This window comes from Castor canadensis, chromosome 14 (genome assembly GCF_047511655.1).
Source record: "Castor canadensis chromosome 14, mCasCan1.hap1v2, whole genome shotgun sequence".
NCBI lineage: Eukaryota > Metazoa > Chordata > Mammalia > Rodentia > Castoridae > Castor > Castor canadensis.
Genome location: NC_133399.1, coordinates 9,161,891 through 9,184,829, shown reverse-complemented (window position 1 = coordinate 9,184,829; position 22,939 = coordinate 9,161,891). Strand labels below are relative to the sequence as shown.

Here is a 22,939-nt window from a genome sequence, read left to right as displayed (position 1 = left end):
AGAAGATAAACCTTTCCTCTTTCTAAGCTGATTTTGCCACGGTGATGGATAGCCAGCTAACACAAATGAATGAAATAGTAGAATATTATTCAGCCATAAAAAGGGATGACAATACGGATGACCCTCTCAAACACTGTGCTCAGTGAAAGAAGCCAGACACAAAAGGTTCCATATTCCATTATACGAAATGTTCCATGGTCAGGCACAGCCTGTTCTCCCTTCAGCCTTTGGGGCCCTGCTCTGAGACCCTGGGCTATGAGTCCCTGACCCCTGTGGGCAGTGGGACTGCATATCAGCCTCCCCCCAAATGTCCAGACTGATGGGCACCTGGCAGTCACAGGAGAACGCTGGCTACAGGGAAGGACCAATGCGTTCCCTGTCCACACTGAGATACCATTTGTCACAGGTGTGCTAGGATCTGTTAGTCTGTTAGTTTGTGGTCCGGTGCTAGGGACAGAAGCCCTGTTGGGCAGGAGCTTTCCCCTGGGCTGCACCCAATCCGGTCCTGACCACCGCTCACACAGTGGTTTTGCCCTCATGGGAGGTGTCGGTCCTAAAATGACCACACCCTGCAATCTCACACAATCAAACTGTGGTTCTCATGGGAGAACAAGTCCAGCGACAACCCTTAAATTTTCCTGTCACAGAAAAAATAAATCAAAGAACCCACTCAAACCCGAAAACCAACTGTAAGCCATGTAGAGCCTGAGGTTGCACGACTACTACAGTATGTACGGTACTGGCCTTGGTAGTACCGTATTCACTGTAGTATTGGGGAATAGGGGTGGGCAGATGGCAGACTGTGAAAGGCTGGGAGGAGGTCCCCTGAAATCAGATGGGACAGGGAGACCCCAGCTCCTAATACAGGGGTGCATAAGTGTGGTTTTCTGTACTGCACCAGTGAGCTATGGGTTATTTTTATTTTGCGGTTCTGGGGACATATGGTGTCTTTTTTTTTTTTCTTTCCTTTTTAAACAGGGTCTTGCTATGTAGCCCAGGCTGGCCTTGAACTTGAGCTCCTCCTGCTCAGCTCTCTGAGTGCGCCTGGTTCTGCTTTTGTTTTGTTGTTTGGTGGGACTGGGGTTTGAACTCAGGGCTTCGCACTCGCAAAGCAGATTCTCTACCACTTGAAGCACACCTCCACTCCATTTTGCTCTGGTTATTTTGGAGCTGGAGTCTCACACTTTTTGCCTGAGCTGGCCTCAAACAGTGATCCTCCTCATCTCAGCCTTCCAAGAAGCTAGGATTACAGGCGTGAGCCACAGGCACCTGGCTTTAACTTTATTTTGAGACTGACTTTAATAGGGGATCTCACTATGTAGTCCAGGCTGGGCTCAAACTTGGAATCCTCTTGCCTCAGCCCGACGAGTAGCTGGGATTTCAGGAGTGCACCCCCGCGCCAAGCTTGTTTTGGAGTGCTACAGGGTGTCACTGACTCTTTTGTCCTGGATGAGTCACAATCCTTCCATTTCCATCTCCCGAGTGGCTGGGATTAGAGGTGTGCACCACCACCCCTAGCTGTTCTTTATACAACTGGCAACGAAGTAGGTTGGTTTGCACCCGTATCACACCTGACCTATCGTTGTGCAATAAGATCCACTACGATCTTATGGATCCACCTGTGCAAATGCAGCCCACTGTGACTGATGGTAGTGTGTCCCTGTACTGGAAGTTACAGAGGGCTCAGGGCTGGACGGATGGGGCTCGGAGGGGACAATCCTCCTGGTGTCTTAGCAGGAGAGACCAGTGCCACTCCTGACCCCCATCTACTCCAGCCCCCCCCATTGTCATTTTCTCCATGCATAGTGAGGACAGGTACTACCTGTCCTGGGGTCTTCTCCAGTTGGCCTGGTGCTTCCTAAGTGGGTGGGGAGCGGGAGGCATTCAGAGGGCCCAGGTGCCTGGGAGCAGCCAGGGGACCAGGGATGCCACCGTGGAGGTAGGAGTTGGGCCAGCAGAGCAGGTGGGTAAAGGGGAACCAAGAGTTTGAGCCAAGGCAGGCAGTCCAGCGGGAACAGTGTATCCAAGAACTAGGCCATTCAAAGCCACTTGTGGACAGCCAGAGTTTAGCCTCGATCCTGATAAACAGGGAGGAGATGGGGTAGGAGGTGTGGGGGGGGATGAGACTGGAAGCTTGAGAGTGAGGGGGTGGCATCATTAGAGAGGTGACACAGGACTTGGCTATGACAAAGGAAGGATTTCTCCTCCATCCACCTCAGGAACTCAGGACAGCAGGGACATGGCTATGGTGGAAGGGTAGGGAAGGGCAGCTCTCTGCCCACCCTGCTGAATGCTGCAGGGAAAAGGGAGCCCTGAGGCGGGGTGGGGGGAGAAGGAAGAGGGAAAGGAAGGGAGTTGTGGACAGTGCGGGTGGGGCCTGGAAGGTCTGACTTCTGCCCAGCCTCAGTCTCCCCAAAGGGTCCCGGCATACAGCACCAGCGAGGTGGAGGTAAAGGTCACCGGACACAGCAGTCCCCAGTTCTGGGGTCGCAGAGGGAGAAGTTGCCAAGCCAGGCACATGCAGGCAGCTCGCTCGCAAAGAGGGGCCGGACAGTGGGCGTGGCCAGGGAGGGTGGGCCTGGTCGTGCGGAGGGCGTGGCTAGGAAGGGGCGGAGTCAGGTCGCACGGGGGCGTGGCCAGAGAGGGGCGGGGCGTGGTAAGTTGTGAGGCGGGGGCAGAGCCAGGGAGAAGCGCGATCGAATCGCGAGGGGGCGTGGCCAAGGGCGTGGCGTGGGCGTGACATGGGCGTGGCCAGGGCGAGCTGGAGGTTGAGGAGCGAGTGGCCAGGTCGCCCCAGCTCGGCCGGGCGCGGAGCGGGATGCATGGCGCCGGGCGCTCGGGGCTGGGGCTGCGAACAAAGGCTCGGACCTGAGACCCGGCCCGGCCCCCGCCAGGCCCCTTCCCGGGGCGCGGAGCCCCAAAATGAGGGGCGCCCTGCTCGGGCCGCCGCTGCTCCTGCTCCTGCTGCTGCTGTCGCCCGTGTCACCGAGGGACGGCGTGCACGCCGCGCAGCCCCAGGCCCCGTGAGTACCCGTGGGGACAGAGGCTGGTGCGGCTGAGAACCGCAGCGACACTCTGAGGTGGAGTCGGGTCCCCAAGGCCGAATCCCCCCTGAGGCTTCCGAGGTGGCCGGCAGACTCACAGAGACATCCCCCTGACCCCCAAAGCTCAAAGGATGCCAGGCCAGCCCCAGCCCCCCCACTTTGTCCCCTGGGGGAGTGACCCGGGCTGTCATCTTGGGTAGCAACACCCAGCTTCCCTAGGCATGAAGGTAAGCGGGCGCGTGTCCCCAGAGGTGGCAGGAGAGGTGACAGGACTGCCCTCCTGGGTGGGCGTGGCAGGGGAGGAAGCTGTGTTTTGCTTAGACATTTTTCTGGAAGTTTGCTTACAGGCTTTCTGGTGGGTTGAAACTGGCAGGAGGTGAATTAACTGCTGGAGACAATCTCTTGCCTGGCTTTGTAGGGACTGTTACCAGATCAGCTAAGTTCAAGGCTGGGAGGGGACTGCCCAAGTTCAGCCTTTCAGTGCAGCGGTTTAGGAGGTGGCTTGTTCAAATAGTCCTTATTTATTAGAAGTTTCCAGAAAACAGGTAAACAGCAAGAGGAGGTGTGTGGGGGGGTCATTACTGGTGACAGTTGGAGAAGTCATTCAAATGTCCTCTTGTGTGCTGAGCTTTGGGCGTTGTGAAATCAGAATTCTGGAAATGAATATGATGTTTCTTTCAAAACTGGTGTCCCCTAGAATCAGGGCTTTCTGTACGCCCGGAGTGATTTTCGTCTCCTTCGAAGTGACCAGCGATGTCTGGGGGCATTTGGATTGTCATAGGTAAGGGGACAGGGACGCAGTGCTGTGGGAATCTACCAGGGAGAGGCCAGAGATGCAGGTAAATATCCTGCCATGCACAAGACAGTCCCCCAGCACAGACGGCGACCTGGTCCCTAAGGAAAGGTTCTGGCTTTGAAAGATCAAACTCAGAATACTTGAGTTGTAGTCTTGTTTGCTTGTTTTGGTTTGCAGTGCTGGGGATGGAACCAGGGATTCCGCCATGCTAGGCAAATGCTCTACCCCTGAGGTCCACCCAGGGCCGTGGGTTACAGGGTTTTAAACAGTTCTTGGGGGGTAGTCATCTTTGACTAAAGCTATTCCACTAAAGTGAAATGGATTTCCTGTGCCAAGAAGACAATGGGAAGAGAAGTCCACAAAAGACTGATCCAGGATTCCTTCCAGATTAGCCAGCCTCTAAGCCACAGTCATAATTTGTCCAGCTCAAAGAATCCAGTTTGGAAAAGTCCCACGTTTGCACAGTTGTGAGACCAATTCTGTCTATGCTTAACCGAGCACCCAGACATTCTGAGAAAGATGACACCAGTGTCGAACAGATGTTTGAGGATGGGTCAGCTGTGACAGTGATCAGCTGGCAGACATCCAACAACCCCAACTTCTAAATAGTAGAGATTCTGCCCTTCCTATTTGGTTATGCGACGTTCTGTGGGCAATGGCTTGAAGACTCAAGCGCAGACCTGGGTGAGGACTTTAAGAGGTGACCAAGGAAAATGAGTATGTAGATTGCGTAGTTCCCAAAATTTCTTTGACGCTCAGCACATGCTATAAGCAAGATCCATCCAAGTTCTAGGGATCAGACAGAAAGATTCTTTTTGTAAATTTTGTTTTTGGTGGTACTGGGCTTGATCTCGGGGCCTTCACCTTCAGCCACTCCACCAGCCCTTTGTGTGTGTGTGTGTGTGTGTGTGTGTGTGAATGGTATTTTCAAGATAGGGTCTTGTGAACTATTTGCCTGGGCTGGCTTCAAACCACAATCATCCTGATCTCTGCCTCCTGAGTGTCTAGGATTACAGGTGTGAGCCACTGGAGCCTGCCATGCTGTACCTTGTAAGCACTTTGTATGGCTACAGAAACTTTGTGACTTTCTATGGAAGGTGGCAGACTCCTGGAAGCAGGAGTCCAGGTGAGGAGGACCTGGGTTTTCAGGTCAGGTCCTCCAGGGCCCTCACTCTGACTGGTTGTGTGATCTGGTCTCTGTTCCTTATCCTTCTGGAATGTTGGCTTCTCGTCGTGCAAGTGGACAATGACATCTTCATTCCAGAAGTGTCTTTTTCAGTCAATCTGAGGTTTTCCATACAGTGAGAGCTGTCTTGATTCCATCATTCAAAGAGTTTTTTCTGTTTTAGGTAATTTACTTGAGTTTTTTTTTTTCTGGATTTGTTCTTTAAAATGAATGAATGCTGGCAGGTGCCAGTGGCTCACACCTATACTCCTAGGCAGAGATCAGGAGGATCATGGTTCAAAGCCAGCCCAGGCAAATAATACACAAGACCCTATCTCGAAAATACCGAACACAATAAAAGGACTGGTGGAGTGGCTCAAGTGGTAGAGCACCTACCTAGCAAGTGTGAGGCCCCGAGTTCAAATCCCAGTACCACCAAAAAAAAATTAAAAATAAAGAAGGAATGCTACAAAGAAGTCCCTTGCTTCTTTCCCACTGGGTTCTGGGATCTGACCACCTGTGATAGAACCCTGGTCTCTTGCTCACTGGGACATATGACTTGCTTCTTTGGGACTTACTTTTTGACTATGTGAATAATGGTAATATTGACATTTCTCCCAGGGTAGCCGTGAAGATGAGTTATAGAAGAGGGTCTTTCAGACACTGGGCACAGCAGGTGCAAAGGTCCTGAGGTAGAAGAAGAAGCCAAGAAAAGAGAGCTGAGGCTGGAATACAGAGAGTAAGGGATGGGGGCACGTGATGATGAGGAGATCCAGTGATGCTGGATTCTCACCCAACATGGAGGCTTCAGAGGTGAATAAGCCAATTTCAGGCCTGAAGGACTGGTGAGAGATGCATCTATATAGAGTGACAGTGTCTGCCCCTGCATGGTCAGAGAAAGGAAGGACTGTCCCTGTCACAGCCAGGGTGGCAGTGAGGCCAGGAGTGGGTGAGACCTTCACTTCCATTTTTCCCTTCTCACAGGGGCTATTTGATTGCTGCTCCCTCTGTCTTCTGCTCAGGAGTAGAAGAAGTCATCAGCGTGACCATCTTTAATGTCCCAAAGGAAGTCACAGTCCAGGCTCAGCTAGTGGCCCAGGGCGAGGTGGTGGCCCAGACCCAGGGAGCCATCCTGGGTAAGTCCCTGGGTGCCCAACTAGGGAGGGCGAGAAGAGAGTTTCTTTCACAGACGGAGAAAGTAAGACCCAGCCTGGGAACAATAACCAGAGGACACTGGTCCTCAGCAGCCCTGGTTCTTGGCTGTAGATCTGGACAGAGCCGGGATGCCCTTTCCTGTGGTTTTGGCTGCGGGTGGGACGGGGACCTGGTGGGGATCCCATGCCCACTTCAGACTTTTTGTTAAACTTCCTGCACCCTGTGTGTGAAACCCAGACCTGGACCCGCAACCAGTCTCCCCCACCTCCCTGGTCAAACGCAGGTCACAATAGTGCCAGCCTCCTGGGCAAAGACCCTGCCCTGAGGAGTGGAGCAGTGTTGCAGGGCAGGTCCTCAGTCCCCATGGAGAGCATCGTGTCCCCACAGGAGAGACAGAGGACGTCAGGGGCTCCTGTCCCCTGGGCAGGCAGAATGCAGGGGCTTAGGGAGACCTCAGGGGCCAGCACTGAAACCCAGGTCAGGCTGTCTTCAGCAACTGAAAGTTTATGGACTTCTGTAACCAGACCCAGTCACCACATCCAGGGGGCCACTTTGCGCACGTGCTCACGGGCACTGTCTTGCTCTAAAAGATCAGAGGGCGGGCCAATTTGTCAGGCTCAGTAGATAAAACCACAGGATTCTCTCTGATTGGCCTATCTTGGGTCACGTGCCCAGTACTGAGCCAATCCCCGTGTCCAGGGGAAAGGCTGATGTTGATTGGCCTGTTTTGATCATGTGCTAACCCTGAGCCAGTCCCTGTGATCAGAGAGAAGGCCTGTGTTGATTGGCCTGTTTTGGGTCACGTGCCCAGCCCTGAACCAATCCCTGTGGAGCACAGCCCCAAGGGAGGGAGTGCGGCGGCCCTTCGGAGCCTCCTGGACCGGGAACTTGGCAAAGGGTTGGGTCGAGGAAATCCAGGTTCCGTCAGTAGACGATGGGATGCACCAGCCCAAGAGGAGTCAAACCAGAAGACGGCATATAAGTGATGGAGGCCGGAAAGCCCAGGAGAGATGCGGGAACCGCAGATGACTCAGTGTGGGTGGAAGAGTGAGGCGATGGCGGGAGACCAGTCGGGTCTGCTGGGCTGAGGTCCCCTGGGGACCTCTGTCTCCGCTTCTTTCTGTCCACCCTTCTCTCTGTGCCTGACCCTTGGTGTTTCTGGGTGACTCCCCTCACAGCTGACTTTGGGCGAGGGCCAGGGCTGAAGTGACTTCCATAGCAGGCAGGCCGACTGTCCCCCGCATGGCTGAGTTTTACCCAGCCTCTGGCCGTCAGCCCGTGTCATATTGGAGAAAATGTCTCACGTTGGTGATGCCAGGCCAGCGTGATCCAGGCTGTGTCTATCCACAGAACGCCCCCGGGTGAGAAAGTCCTGTGGGTGAGGCTGCAGCTCAGGGAGGCAGGGAAAGACAGCTCTCGATTTAACATTCTTAAATTTTATTTTTATTTTTAGATAGAGGGACACTCAAACTCAAGGTAAGCTGTGAATTGTCTGTTTGTTGTTTGTTTGGTAGTCCTGGGATTTGAACTCATGTCTCACGCTTGCTTGGCCAGCACTGTACCACTTGAGCCACTCCACCAGCCCTTTTCTGTGATTGGGTTTTTTGAGATAGGGTCTCGCAAACTATATCCTCACCTGTCCTCAAATCACAATCCTCCTGATCTCTGCCTCTTGAGCAGCTAGAATTACAGGCGTGTGCCTCCAGCGCCCTGCAGATTTACGCTTTAAAGATTATTTTCAGTGGGGTTGGGGTGCAATTTGATGGTAGGGCACTTGTGTTGCATCCCCAACACCACAAGAAAGAAAATAAAAATGAGATTTTCTGTGAGCTGGAGGGGGCTGGTGGAGTGGCTCAGCGGTACAGGCCTGCCTAGCAAGCATGAAGCCCTAAATTCAATCCCCAGTGCTGCCAAAAAAAAAAAAAAAAAAAAGTAATTGTTTTAGAGTTTTGATGTTATAATCCAAGAGCTGTATCACCATTTTGAGTGCCTTCTTTAGGTTAAACCCCAGGGTCAGGGTCCCACTCAGTGTCTCTCTGGGTCTCACTTTGTCATAGACAATGTGTCCGAACCCTTCACCGAACCACATGCAATATGTTAGAGGCCAAATACTGCATTAATATTGATTCTTGTTTGGCTTGGTTTCGAGACAGGGTCTCACTGTGTAGCCCAGGCTGGCCTTGAAGTTGCCATCCTCCTGTTGTGAGCTTCTCATGTGCTGGGATTCCAGGCATGCACCACCTCTCTAGGCAAGGACTACGAGATGTTTTCTTTCTTTTTTTTTTTTTTGTGGCACTGGGGTTTGAACTCAGGGCCTCACACTTGCTAGGCAGGTGCTCTACCATTTGAGCCACTCCACCAGCCCTTAACATTGTCACTTGAAAATGATTTTACAAGCCAAACTATGCTGACATGGAGCTTTTAAACTGGCATCCTCAATTCTCAAGGAGTTGGTAATTCCTGGAATTACAGGCATTTTCTGCATTAGCTGTTCCCTAACTTTTAGCAGTTGTTTGGAGACACCCATGACCAATTGGACTAAACTGAGAATTATTCTACATATAATGTTCCCCATCCCAGTGATCAGGGTGAAGGGAGGTGGCTCCTCTTCCACTGGGGATGTCACTGGTGTCTGATTGCTACAGGGCAGCTGTCTTCCTGCTGTTTTCTTTTCCTTTCCTTTTCTTTTTCTCCCCTTCCTCTCCTTTTCCTCCCTTTCCCTCCCTTTCCCTCCCCTCTCCTCTCCTCTCCTTTTTCATGGTGCTGGGAATGGAGACATTTTCGGTGGCCACAATTGAGGAGAGGCCTGGCGGGTGTGTGAGGGTCAGGGGCACAGTTCAACCCTCCATTGCCCAAGACAGTCCCCACCTTGGAGAAATGACCCAGTCTCAGATGTCAACAGTTGGGAAACCCTGAGTGAAAAAAGCTCAGGGCTGCTAGCAAATGAACTTACAGCCTTAGATGCTTGTTTGATTCAGATTTTTTCACACTCACCCACGCGTCTCGTCACACGTGTCTGTCAAACATCTATTCAGTCCTCATCGCGGGGGACATTGGACACATTCCCTTCTCTCCCAATCACCAGCTTGGTTGGTTGGTGGCGGGCAACAGGGCGGGTCAGACAATAATGATGCAATTGTGTAAATATATCAATTTAGACAATAGAAAATATGTGACTTTGTTTAAAAATATATCATGGTGGCCTGTAATCCCTGCACTTGTGAGGCCGCAGCAGGAGGACTGCAAGTTCAAGGCCAGTCTGAGCTATATAGCAAGATTCTGTAAAAACAAAAACATATATATGAAAGAGATAAAGTGCTACTTTTATATGGCAGGGAGGGTCCCTATGAGGACATGACATTTGAGCTGAGATCAGAAGGACCCACATGCAGAGAACTGGGAAGGGCATTCCAGGCAGAGGTAACAGCCTATGCAAAGGTCCTGGGGCAGGTGGATCCTTTCTTGGGCAAGCTTGGCAGACAGACACACAGATCTGCCTCCGCTGCCCCATACTTGAGTCTCCAGAGAGAGTCCCGGCCTTCTGGGATCTGGCGGCCAGGTGTCCATCTCACTGCTCACCCCAGCTCACATCCAAGGGTTGCACTGGGTCCATGGGCTGCACCCTGGGCTTCCAGATGGGACCTGCCAGGCTGCAGGAGCCCCTGGGGAGGCAGGCAGCATACTTTAGTCTGGGTCCCACATCTGGACCCATGGGGGGTCTCTGTGGCCTGGTGGCACAGGGTAATGCCTGTACCTCTGTTTGTGCATTGGATGGGGCGCTGGGGCCTCCAGTGGTGCCAATTTTTCCTGGCTTCCTCCCTGAAGAGGCTGTCACATGTCCCTTACTTGAATTTCAGCCTCTCCCTGATCCCCTTGGCTGTCACTGATACTAAGTGAGTGAACTTAGATTTCTGAGGTCAGGCATGGGAATGTATTAGTCTGTTTTCTGTTTCTATAACAAAATACCTAAGGCTGGATACTTTATAAAGTAAAGAGGTTAAGTAACCTAACCACTTCTCACTGGGTCCCACCTCTTAAAAGTTTCACCATCTCAAGCTTTCAGCATGTGAACTTTTGGGGGAAACAGTCACACATAGTGGAGGGGGAGGATCTGCTCCAGTCTAGAATATTCCAGAAAGGCCTCTGGGCCAGTAGGAGCAAGACCAGGCAGGATTGAGGCTTCAAGATGTAGGAAGGGGAGTCCTGCAACTTTGGGAACCTGGGATGGGTCACTTCATGTCTCCAAAGGCCTCCTTTGACTGGGGCTCAGTCCGTTCAGGAGGTCCCTTGTCACGTCCTCGTGAGAGGGTCTGACAGGCTGGTCATCCATGGAAAGAAAGCAGTCCAGCCAGGTGACGTCCTGCATCTGAACCTCGGCTTCCTCCCTTGATATGGGGACCTGTTCTCTCCTGGGGCGGGGGGGGGGGGCCCAGGACATTTACCGTCTTCACCAGTGAGCATTGGGTCACAGCTGAGAAGTTTCCAGAAACAGCGCAGGTAAAGATTAGGGGGTAAGTGGTCCCTGTGGCTGGTCCTGAATGGGGACTGAAGCCCAGAGGGACATCGCCCCCTTTCAGGCCACACATGGTAACTGCACAGGACAGACAGGAGGGAGGTGGAGGAGAGATGGCCGGCCTGACCCTGGCGGGGGGGTGGGGGGGTTCCCAGGGATGAGGGGTCCTGGCAGCCTGACCTCACCTGTGCAATGGGCACCATGATGCCAACCCCCACAGGCCAGGTCGGATCATTCGTGAGTACAGGGCGGGGTGCTGACCAGTGTCCATCCCCTGCCCCTTGGGGGAAGCAGGTCCCTGAGTGCCAGTAAATGAGTGCCAGGGAGGGGAACCCCACATTTGGATGGTCTTAGGGATGGTTCCCCACACGAACTGCTGAGGGGTAATGTCCACTGGCTGAGCGCCCAGGCAGGGCACAAGCATCACCGTCACACAGTCTGGTCACACAGAGGGAGCTATGAGTTCGTTTAAGTTCAAAAGGAGCTGTGCACTGGGTTTTGTGTTTTTTTTTTTTTCTAGGTATGTAGCAGCTATAAAAAAAAAATTTAGATTTTAGTTTTTTTGTGGTACCAGGGCTTGAACTCAGAGCCTACACCTGGAGCCACTCCACCAGCCCTTTTTTTGTGTTGGTTTTTTTTCAAGATAGGGTTTCGTGAACTGTTTGCCCAGGCTGGCTTCAAACCATGATCCTCCTGATCTCTGCCTCCTGAGTAACTGGGATTACAGGTGTGAGCACCCACACCTGGCCATTTTAGCCATTTTAAAGTGCACAACTCCATGGCGTTTAGCACATTCTGTGTGTTCAACCATCACCTCTGTCTGGTTCCAGTACATCTTCACCCCTGCAAAAGGAGACCCCATCCCCTCCTCCAGCCCCTGGCAGCCCCCAGTCTGCTTCTGTCTGTGGATTTGCCTGTTCTGACGTTTCCTATCAGTAGGATCACACACCATGTGGGCACAGTTTTTAGAGTAAAGCGAGTTCAGAAGTTGAATGCTGTTTGTACGTAACACATATGATATATATAATCGGCTATGTCTATTCCTGGATTGGGAAATCTTTGACCAGCTGGGTGCAGTGACTCATGCCTGTAATCCCAGCTACTCAGGAGGTGGAGATGGGGAGGATCCCCATCTGAGGTCAGTCAGGCAAAAAGTATGAGCCCCTATCTGAACAATATCTAAAACAAAAAAGGCTGGGGGCATGGCCTAAGCAAGTGCGAGGCCCTGAGTTCAAACCCTGGTGACACACTTGCCATTATTCACTAAACAATATGGTACCATGCCTATTTGCATGACATTTGCATCTCATTAGGCATTCTGAGTCATCGAGATGATTTGAAGGACATGAGTTCTATGCACACATCACACCACCATAACTGATTTGAGCATCTGAGGATTTGGACTTCCTAGGGAGTCCTGGAACAAATCCATGACCTCATACATAGACATGGAAATATAGACATGCAGATGAGGGGCGGGGTCACTGCCCTTCCTCATAGGTTGTGGATGCAGTTGGGCAAGATGAGAGACAATTGTCTTTTTTAAGTGATGCTGGCTTTGAACTCAGGGCCCCATGTTTGCTGGACAGGCTCTCTACCACTTGAGCCACTCTGATAGCCCTTTTTGTTTTAGTCATTTTTCATATGAGTCTTAAGTCTTTCCCTGAGTTGACCTGGACTGTGATCCTGATCCTGCTTATGTCCCCCTTGTAGCTGGGATGGCAGGCGTGTCCTACCACACCCAGCTTTATTGGCTGAGATGGGGTCTCACTGACTTTTTGCCCAGGCTGGCGTGGAACCTCAGTCCTCCCAATCTTCAAGTCCCTTGTAGCTGGGATTCCAGGCTTGAGCTACCGTAGTACATTGCTTGGAAAATGACCAAAACTCACTTTCCTACCTCATAACTTTATGCCGGATGGGGTTTCCCAGCCTGACATTGTTGACATTTGTGATTGGCAGCTGTCCTGTGTGACCCCAGCAGTTTCCCTGGCTTCCACTCACCAGAGGCTAGTAGCAGCTCATCACCGCTCTGATATCCCAGAATATCTCCAAGTTCTGCCAGTGTCCCCTGGGGAGGCACAGTCATCTCCAGATGACCACCTGCCTTCTACACCTCCAAGCTGCTTTCTCAACACCCAGGTCTTCTGGGGTGACCCCTGGACCACATAGCTCCATGCTTTGACTGCAGGTGCCCACGGGCCTGCAGGGCCCGGCGCTCCTGAAGGTGTGGGGTCACCACGGCCACGGGGAGGAGCAAGGCACCTTGTTCCACAACCAGACCTCGGTGACCGTGGATGGCCGGGGTGTCTCAGTGTTCATCCAGACAGACAAGCCGGTGTATAGGCCCCAGCACCGAGATGTATGGCTGGCATGGCCCTGGGGACGGGGAACAGGGGACAGCAGGGGCCTGGAGCTGTCACATGCCTGTCCTCTTTTTTTGTTTTTTATTCTAGTGCTAATCAGTGTCTTCACCGTGTCCCCAGACCTGAGGCCGGTCAGCAAGAAGGTGGGATTAGCTTTGAAAGTTGGGTGTTGTGGGGGGCGGAGTGGCTTGGTGGCAGAGGCTGCTGAGCACATGGACAAAGCTCTGGGGTTCCATTTCCTAGCCCTGCAAAAAGGAAAAAAAAAAACAAAACAGGAATTTTACAGTGATGCAACACTGCTGCTCTTGTTGCAATGATATTCCTTTCGAGATAGGGTCTCTTGGACCATTTGCCAAGGCTGGCTTCAAACTGCGATCCTCCTGAGTAGCTAGGATTACAGGCGTGAGCTACCAGAGTCTGGCAAAAAAAAGTTTTTTAAACCTAAGTTTTTTGGAGTCAAACCCCATCCCACCATAGGAGACTTTAACTTGGGTATTTGGAGGATGGGAACACAGTGCAGTCTATAACCACAATTGTGCCTGAAGGTAGACCAGGCATTGAGGGCTTGGGAACTTTCTGGAAGGTTTGTTCACTGCTGCCTCTCTGTGTCTGTATTGCAGGTGGAAGCCTATGTCCTGGTGAGTGACCTGCTCCCCTCCTCAGCTCTGATGTGGGGCTCCTGTGAGCCCACCCTCTGCATATCTGCTCTGATTTCTTTTTTGGTGGGATTGGGGTTTGAACTTGCAAAGCAGATATACTACCCCTTGAGCCACACCTCCAGTCCATTTTGCTCTGGTTATTTTGGAGAGAGGGTCTTGTGGACTATTTGCCTAGGCTGGCCTTGAAGCCTCCCAAGTAGCTGGGATTACAGGCGTGAGCCACTGGTGCCTGGCTGTGATCTGAGTTCTGGGCCACCTGTGGACTACTCTCTGTCTGTCCCAGTGTTTCACATGCTGGAGCCGGGCCTCTTCTGCCTGACCCAGGCCTTTCAGTTCCCAGGCATGCCTGGGGACAGACCGAGGCTGCTCGTTTCAATGTCAGCTTGCACAAAGCTCCCTAAACAAGGAGACAGGCCCAGTGTGGCTGCCTCTGCGCCCAGATCCTCAGCCTCATCCCTTCCCCGTCAGGGGCTTCCTTTAACGACTTAACCTGGGGAGAGAAAGGGCCGAAGATTCTTATGCTGGGGTTCACAGTGTGCTCTGCCCCTGTAGGACCCCCAGGGCTGTCAGATAGTGGAGTGGAGACACTTGAAGACCTTATGCTGTGGTATGTTTAGTTTTTTCTCTTCTTTCTGGTGGTACTGGGGTTTGAACTCAAGGCCTCACACTTTCTAGACAGACGCTCTACCTCTGAGCCACTCTGCCAGACCCCCTTGTTTTTGAGATAGGGTCTCAAGTTTTGCCCTGGCTGGCCTGGATCTCAGTCTTCCTGCTTATCCCTCCTGTATAGCTGGGATGACAGGTGTGTGCCACCACTGAAGGTTGGGGTGGGGTCTTGTGAACTGTTTGCTCAGGCTGGCCTCAAGCCTCTGTCCTCCCAGTCTCCACTCCCAAGTATCTGGGATTACAGGCATGAGCCACTATACCTGGCCGCATTTCTTTTTTCCCTTCCTCTCTTTTCTTCCGCTGTGGTGTGCAGTTCTCAGCTTTTGGGCTGCAGGTGTGATACATCTTCAGAAAAACAGAATGTGCTCTGTGTGTGTGTGGTCCAGTCCCTGGTGTACTCCCACTGCTGCTCTAGCTGGAAGGGAGCAAGGGGGAGGCCTTACCCACTGGGATTCCTCAGGTCCCCAGCCCACCCTCCACTGTGTGCCTCCAGTTCCATTTCTCAGTGCCCAGCTGGGGCTCCTGCTTGTAACTCGGGGCCTTTCTGGACCATCAGAGCCTCATTTGTGGCTTCTGCTCCATCTTCCTCCCAAGGCAGGTGGCTGACCTCACCATCTGGCCTGCGCGAGAGGCTTCATTTTCAGTTAGGAGTTAGACAGCCCTCACCTCAGCCATGGTGTTTTTCTTTCTCCTAGACAACAAGGGCTGTGCGGTTGTGTAGTTGCTTTGGCTAAGAGGGGGAATGTGACATCCCTTTAGGGCAGGAGAGAGGTGGGATGTGAGAGTCTAAGGACGGACATGCACGTGTGGGGCTGTCAGAAATGAGGTGATATTGATCCCAAAGGTGGGACTCATGGGGTTCTCTTGGCGAGCCCACTCCTTCTGTCTCCTGCTGTGGCCCTTGTCCTGTCCACTGCACCAGCCTCCCTCCCTGCCTCTTCCCGTCCATTCTCTTTCTTTTAGCACACCTCAATATGGGGTGAGCTCTTCGCCTAGTGCTGGAAACATTCATGAAACACATGGCATCAGCCTCTGTGAGTGCCAGACTCAGACTGTGCACAGTGCAGCTCATTCCCCGGTTGGGAGTGACAGAGGCAATCCTGGAAGGCTGCCTTATTGCCCAGGGGACAGGCAGAGCATGCCACACTCAGAAGTGACAGGTCCCCAAGAGTTGCCTGCAGTCAGCATGCTTTCCCACCCCAAAGCCCCTTGGAGAAGTGGAGGGGCCTCACAGGCTTCACCCCAAGTCTCACTCCCCACACCATGCTAGATGCCTGGGCTCGCTCTGACACCTGTGCACAGCTCCACGTCTCACCTGCACCTGGGGACACTGGTGATGTTCAGAGGTATTGGACATTGTCAGTTTGGGGCTGGTGCTTCTGATATGTAGCAGGTAGAGGCCAGGGATGCTAGTCACCACCCAGTGCCCGGGACAGCTCCGCCTCAGCAAGCGCACAGCCCCAACGTCAAGTGGCTTGTCTGTTGGTCTCTATTGTTCTGTCTCCTCTCTATTTATCCCTCATTTTCACTATCTGTATCTACTTATCTATCTTTCCTTCCTTTCTGTATGTCTATATCCATCTTTTCTTGTATCTGTCTCTCCCATTTATGTAGCTGTCTATCCATCCATCCATCCATCCATCCATCCATCCATTGGTCTGTGTATGTATGTATGTACGTATCTGTCTTTCTGTCTGTACATTGTCCTATTTGTCTATGCATCTATTTCCTCTATCTATTTATCAATAATATATCAGTCATTTATCTTATCTATCCATCTGTACATCAGTCTGTCTGTCTATCTAATCATCTCTCCTATGTGTCTTTGTAAATATGTATCCATCATCCACCCACCCACTCATCTACCTACCCCCCTCATATCTACCCATGTACCTCCATATCTATGTCAGGGAATCTCCCCCAGGGTGATGTCACCCCAGGGATGCTGGCAATGGCAGTGATCATTCTGCCAGGGTGGAGTCTGGGGACCCCGCAGTGCAGAGGATACCCCACCCCACAGAGCGATGGGTCCCAGATCTGTGAGCCATGGCGAGGTGGGAGTGACTAGGAAGGGGTGCAGAGTAGACAGGCTGGGCCACCGTCTTCCTGGCTCGTCCAACTTGCCATCTGTACCTGACTTTGGCTTTGGCCTTAGCGTGGCTCCTCTGGGAACCTGAGGTGCAGCATCCCAGCCTACAGCACCCTGCACTGTGCAGACCCCCAGATGGCGGGGTGGTCTTCAGCTCCCTGAGGGGCTGCCAGGGCAGGGGGAGGAGCAGGGACCTTGGTCCCTCTTTGTCACTGGATGCAACAGGGGGCCACACACAGCTGTCTGTGGTGCCTTTCCCTGGACACGCAGGGTGTCTGTTTTCACACAGGTGTCACCAACATGTCCTTTCCCTTGTCCGACCAGCCCGTGTTGGGAGAGTGGTTCATTTCTGTTGAGCTGCAAGGCCACATTTCCAACAAGTCCTTTGAAGTTCAGAAGTATGGTAAGTGGGGGACCTGACCTGAGGGTCCTGGGGCTTCACACCTGAGGGACACCTCAGCCCGATGAGGGGGACACACATCCCTAATGGGTGTGGTGCTAAGGGCTGGTCCACATTGTGGGAAAATACACATAAAATGAGGACAACCTGCAAAGGGGCAGTCATGGTCACTGTCACACTTTGTCTAGCATTTTTGTTCTCTTTTACAGCACTGGGATTTGAACCCATGGCCTCACACTTGCTAGGCAGAGGCTTTACCACTTGAGCCATGCTCCCCCTTTTGCGTTAGTTATTTTTCAAATAGGGTCTCACATTTTTGCCCAGGGCCAGCCTTGGACTACAATCTTCCTCTCTCTGCTTCCTGTGTAGCTAGGATCACAGGTGTGTGCCACCACACCTGGCTTATTGACTGAGACGGGGTCCTGCAAACTTTTTGCCTGGGCTGGCCTCCAACTGTGATTCTCCTGATCTCCACTTCCTGAGTAGCTGGGATTACAGGCATGGACTACCGCACCAGGCCCTACTGTTTACATTCTGAGTGCATGTCTTTGGGTTCCACCCCCAGCACTACAGAATTTTGATAATTAAAAAAAATGTACTAATAATGATTGGAAGTGTCCCCCCCCCCTCAAGGAAAATGGGTTTCCAAGGAAATCAAAGAGAGGGGGCTGGCAATATCACCAGAGAGCTACCCAACCAAAGGGGCTGTGGATTAGAAGAATGGCATCCTGAGTGGTGGCCCTGGTGTGGCTTCGCTCCTGACTCCTTGTGTAGGTCCTTGAGGTCACCTGCATGGAGCTACCCCTGTGTCCTTTCTGCTCTTTTTCTTCAGTGTTGCCCAAATTTGAACTCCTGATCCACCCTCCCCGCTATATCCGAGACCTGGATGTCTGTGAGCCGGCCATGGTGCAGGCCAGGTGAGACAGAGGACCTTGGGGTGCATCCCATGTACTCAGTCCCTCCCCCAGGCTGCCCTCGCCCCCACATGAGTGACCCCCCACTTCAAGTGTCTTCCTCCTCTGCTCCCCACCAGGCGCCCCTCCCACAGGCCATCTGCCATTCCCACAGGTGTCTCCTGCCTCTATGGGCCGGCCTCCCCTCCAGGACTCCCCATGCCCTGCCATGGCCACTGCACCCCCTCTCCAGGGCTAGCCCCAGCCATGGAGGTGTCCCTGTCCCCCAGAGCCTCCCTGGCATCTGTGAGCAGCAGCCCCTTCCCCCCACCGAGGGATCTCTGGGACCAGACAGGGACCAAGCCCACAGCGTCAAGGTCCACTGAAGGACATCCAGGTGCTGTCTCTTTTTGGGGGTGCTGTGAGAGCTCCCCAATTTTACCCGCCCCCCCTGCTGGCGCTGTCACCTGTTCCCCAGCCTGCATCCCCTCCAGTTGTTGGTTCAAATCCAGGGCCACATGGGTTCACTGCCCTTGACGCGTTACCAGCCTGCCACTGTCGGGACCAGAGTTCCTCTGTGACCATCTCTCTTTTTCCACCGGAGGCGAGCCTGGCACAGAGAACCACAGGGGCTCTGACGTCGTCTGTCCAGAGGCAGAGAGCGCTGTCAGGGCACAAGGCAGGACGAGGAAGGGCACGGTATGAGTCACTGTCCCCAGTGGCCACACTGTGAACCTGGCCCCTTCCCTGCCCCATCTGGGGTCTCCTATGAAGGTGAGAGCTTTTGTCCTTTTGTTCCAGGTATACCTTTGGGAAACCGGTGTCTGGGACCTTAACGATCAACATGACCGTGATCGGTGTGGGGTACTACAGCCACGAAGTGGGGCGCCCCGTCCTCAGAGCCATGAAGGTGAGAGCAGGGACCCCATGCTGGGGAGTTGGACCCTGGGTCCTTCCCCACAGCTTCGGTTCCACAAAAACAAATTTTGTTTCAGTTTTGGAAGAAGTTACGTGGTGGGGAACTTTTTCTCATGCTATAATTCCTGCAAGCTGAATGCAGAGACTTTATGAATATATAAAATGAAAGAATATAAGATGTGTTCTTTGACAGGCAGATACAGATAATATTGATACTTTTGATGAGTTTCCTGCGGAATGTTGTCTATGAAGTTAAAAAAAAATGACAATTTTCGCCAGATGCAGTGGTGCACTTCTGTAATCCCTGCTATTCTGGATGATTGCAGTTTAAGGCCAGACTGGGCGAAAACTTAGACCCCATGTCAGACCCCATCCCTTGCAGTAAGCCAAGCATGGTGGTTCACATCTGTAATCCCAGCTAACAGGTAGCATCGGATAGGAAGATCTTGGTCTAGGCTGGCTCAGTCAAAAAAACCCTTTTTGAAAAATAACTGAAGCAAAAAGGGCTGGTGGCACGGCTCAAGTGGTAGAGTGCCTGTGTAGCGAGTGTGAGGTCCTCAGTTCAAATCCCAGAGCTGCCAAGAAATAAAGGTGCCTTGTGTTACATGATTTTCCCTAATTTCAGGCTATGGAATATGGGAGCGTGGTTAAGGTTGCTTGGTGGATTCGGTGCATTTTTCACTTAGGATATTAGCAACTTGTGTTTTTTTGTGGTCGTGGAGTTTGAACTCAGAGCCTACATCTTGAGCCACTCCAAAAGCCCTTTTTTTTTGGCGATGGGTTTTTTTCAAGATAGGGTCTCACAAACTATTTGCCGGGGCTGCCTTCAAACCACAATCCTCCTGATGATCTCTGCCTCCTGAGCAGCTGGGATTACAGGTGCGAGCCACCGCGCCTGACAATATCTTCAACTTTCAATGGGTTTATCAGGACGCAAGCCTGTCGTGCTCTGAGGGCGTCTGGTTTATGTATAATAGAACATGCATACATTTAAAGCCACGTGCATATATGTGTGTGCAGGTGTGTATGTGGGGGGGCCAGGTCTCTGTCACCCGCTTGCTTGGCCATGGTGGGGGACACCTCTTCTTCCTCCTCAGGGAGGCTTTGCTCCTTCGAAGGTCTCACCCATGGCGCCCTCTGGGTATGTCACCAAGTGTCCTCTGGTTCTCCAAAGCCACCGGGTGTGCAACCCTGTCTTTCCGTCCTCCAGGTCCTCGGCTCCCAGGGCTTCCACATCTGCATCCGGGATATGATCTCCGAGGACATCCCCGAGCACTTCCGGGGCAGGGTTGCCATCTGGGCCTCAGTGACCAGCGTGGACGGGAGCCGGCAGGTCGCCTTCGATGACTCCACGCCCGTGCAGAGGCAGCTGGTGGACATCAGGTACTCCAGTGACACCAGGAGGCAGTTCAAACCTGGCCTGGTCTACGTGGGGAAGGTAGGGGCAGGGACACTGCTCCGGTGTCCTTCTGCCCCGGCTCCCACCCAAGGGCCACTGTGGCCACCGTCCCATCATGGTGACATGACTAAGAACGGGTCCTCAGGTTACCCCAGCATCATTTGGCCTCTTGGAGCCCAGAGGACGCAGAGCTGGGTTCCATACTTTGCTGCGTATGGTGACAGCTGCTGCAGCAGAGTGAGGGGTGCAGGACATTGTGGGCAACCCGAAAGAATTGTCTACAGCCATGTGTCCCTTATTCGTGGGAATATATTGTAAGAAATATGTCCTGGGGGTGGGGGCAGGGGGGAGAAATGAACCAAGCCTTGTATGCACATATGAATAATAAAAGAAAAATGAAAAAAAAATAATTATTAATTATAGTAAAAGAAAAAAAAAAAAGAAATATGTCCTTAGGTGTTTGAGGAATTTTTTTTGGGGGGGTGGGAATTCAGGGTTTCACGCTTGCAAAGCAAGTGCTCTAATGCTTGAGCCACACCTCCAGTCCTTTTGGCTCTGGTTATTGTAGAGATGGGGTGTCAATTTTTTGCATAGGCCAGCCTGGAACCGGGCTCCTCCTATTTCACACTTCCTGCCAGAGCTGGGGTGATAGGTGTGAACCACCATGCTCAGCCTTTTCCATTGAGATGGGGTCTTGCAAACTTTTTTGCTTGGCCTGACCTCAAACCATGATCCTCCCAATCTCAGCCTCCCTGCATAGCTGGGATTACAGGCATGAGCTACTGTACCCAACCAATATTATTATTTTATTTTAACAGTGCTGGGGATGGACCCCTGTGCCTCATGCAAGGCAAATGCTCTACCGTTGACTATTCCCAGCCCTGGTAGTTTGATTGCTATAGCTTTACGCTTTTTGAAATCAGAACCTATAGGTTTTTTTTTTTTTTTAATTTGGGTTTGAACTCAGTGTGTACACCTTGAGCCACTCCACCAGCCTTTTTTTGTGATTTTTTTTTTTAACAAGATAGGGTTTCACAAACTATTGGCCCAGGCTGGCTTTGAACTGAGATCCTCCTGATCTCTGCTTCCTGAGTAGCTGGGATTACAGGCGTGAGCCACCACACCCGGCAGGACCTTTATCTTTGTGTTTCTCATGATTGTCTTGGCTATTTAGGGCCCCTCCCCATTCCCTGCAGACTTCAGGGTCATTTTCAATCCTGCAAAGAAGCCAGGGGTGGGGGTGCTGCCACCTTAACCATGCTGAGTCTTTTGTCACTTGTTCCAGGTGGAGCTGTCCTACCTAGACGGCAGCCCAGCCAATGGGGTGACCGTCCAGGTTAAGGCAGAGCTGACACCCAAGGACAACGTCTACACCAGTGGATCTGTGTCCCAGGGTGGCCTCGTGCAGTTCGAAATCCCGTCTATCCCCACGTTAGCCCAGCACGTGTGGTTGGAAGTGAGTGAGTGCCCTGGTTCCTTGTCACTTGGCTGTCAGGTAGGGACTTGGTGCTGCCCTGAGGGAGATCACACCACTGCGGTGGAAGTGCTAGACAGTGGGACAGATATCCCAGCCATCCAGGGCAGGCGGGAGGCCAAGGAGAAGGGAAGGTGACTCACACAATGTCACAGGGCAAGGCCAGGCTGCTTCCAGGACGGTGGAATAGCATGTGCAGGCCTGTTTGCTGCCATCACTGTGTCCTGTAAATTCTCAGTCCGGCTGAGCCATTTCAGAGAGATGGGGGAGGGAGCCAGCGGGGATGCCCGCACTTCACAAGTGTGCTCGGTTGGAATCTGATTTATTCATTTATTTATTTTCTGAGACAGGATCTTTATGTAGTCCAGGCTGGTCTCAAACTTGAACTTGTAATCCTCCTGCCTCAGCCTGAGTGCTGGGATTACAGGCATGCATCACCATAACCATCTGGGATCTGATTTTGGGGACCTTATGGTGCAGAATCAATAGTAATAAGACCAAAACTGCCAGGTGTGGTGGCTCACACTTGTAATCCCAGCTACTTGGGAGGCAGGGACCAGGAGGATTGTGACTTGAGGCCAGTTCAGGCAAAAAGTTAGTGAGACTTTGTCTCAACCAATAAGCTGAGTGTAGGGGCACTTGCCTGTCATCCCAGCAACACAGGAGGCATAAATAGGATTGAGGTCCGAGGCTGGCCCTGGGCAAAAACAGGACCCTATCTGAAAAATCATCTAAAGCAAAAAGGACTGAGGACTTGGCTCAAGTGGTAGAGGACTTGGCTAACAAATGCAAGGTCCTGAGTTCAAATCCCATACCACCAAAAGAGAGAGAGGGGAAAAAGAGGGAGGGAGAGGACCCCAGGCCTGGGAGGCTGGCTCTCAGGGAATTGGAGCAGGAGAGGGTCTCGCTGCAGGGTGGATCAGATAGATGCATCCCAGAGATCCCCTTCCTCCTAGGCTGGGCACCCTGACCTTGACCTAGCATCCTCTGTTCCGCAGGCCAAGGTGACAGCACTGGATGGGAAACCTGTCGGGGCGCAGTACCTGCCCAGTTACCTGTCCCTCAGCAGCTGGGCCTCCCCCAGCCAGTGCTTCCTGCAGCTGCAGCCACCCTCCCATCCCCTGCAGGTAAGGCCTTGGGGTGCGGCTCCAGGTAGCCACCCTGGGGAGCCTCCAGGGGACATGAGGCAGAGACTGGTGTGGCCATCGTCCCTCTAGGAGGGTGGCACTCTGATGAATGAATGCACTGTCATTCACTTGAGGTGGAGGTTTAGGTCATAGCCAGGGCTCACTTCCATGGATGGACGCGCCTGTGCCTCTCAGCTGCCACTGCTAGGGTCTCCATCCTGTGCAAAGACCCTGGGGCCTTCCACACCCAGACACTTTCAGACACACTGTGTGCAAAG

At 52.5% G+C, this 22,939-nt stretch overlaps 1 protein-coding gene across 1 annotated transcript in view; it reads left to right on the top strand.

Annotated features, from left to right (window-relative positions):
- Window positions 1-2,802: 2,802 nt before the first annotated feature.
- The window catches only part of Cpamd8 (C3 and PZP like alpha-2-macroglobulin domain containing 8), a 59,082-nt gene continuing 38,945 nt past the window's right edge, over window positions 2,803-22,939 (top strand). Inside the window, 13 exon segments of the mRNA XM_074053755.1 lie at window positions 2,803-3,023; window positions 5,990-6,141; window positions 7,614-7,636; window positions 12,862-13,028; window positions 13,125-13,179; window positions 13,657-13,674; window positions 14,248-14,302; window positions 16,740-16,853; window positions 17,683-17,767; window positions 18,545-18,653; window positions 19,872-20,099; window positions 21,346-21,555; window positions 22,533-22,661. Coding sequence (XP_073909856.1) covers window positions 2,923-3,023; window positions 5,990-6,141; window positions 7,614-7,636; window positions 12,862-13,028; window positions 13,125-13,179; window positions 13,657-13,674; window positions 14,248-14,302; window positions 16,740-16,853; window positions 17,683-17,767; window positions 18,545-18,653; window positions 19,872-20,099; window positions 21,346-21,555; window positions 22,533-22,661 — 1,446 coding nt within the window. The 5' untranslated portion in view covers window positions 2,803-2,922.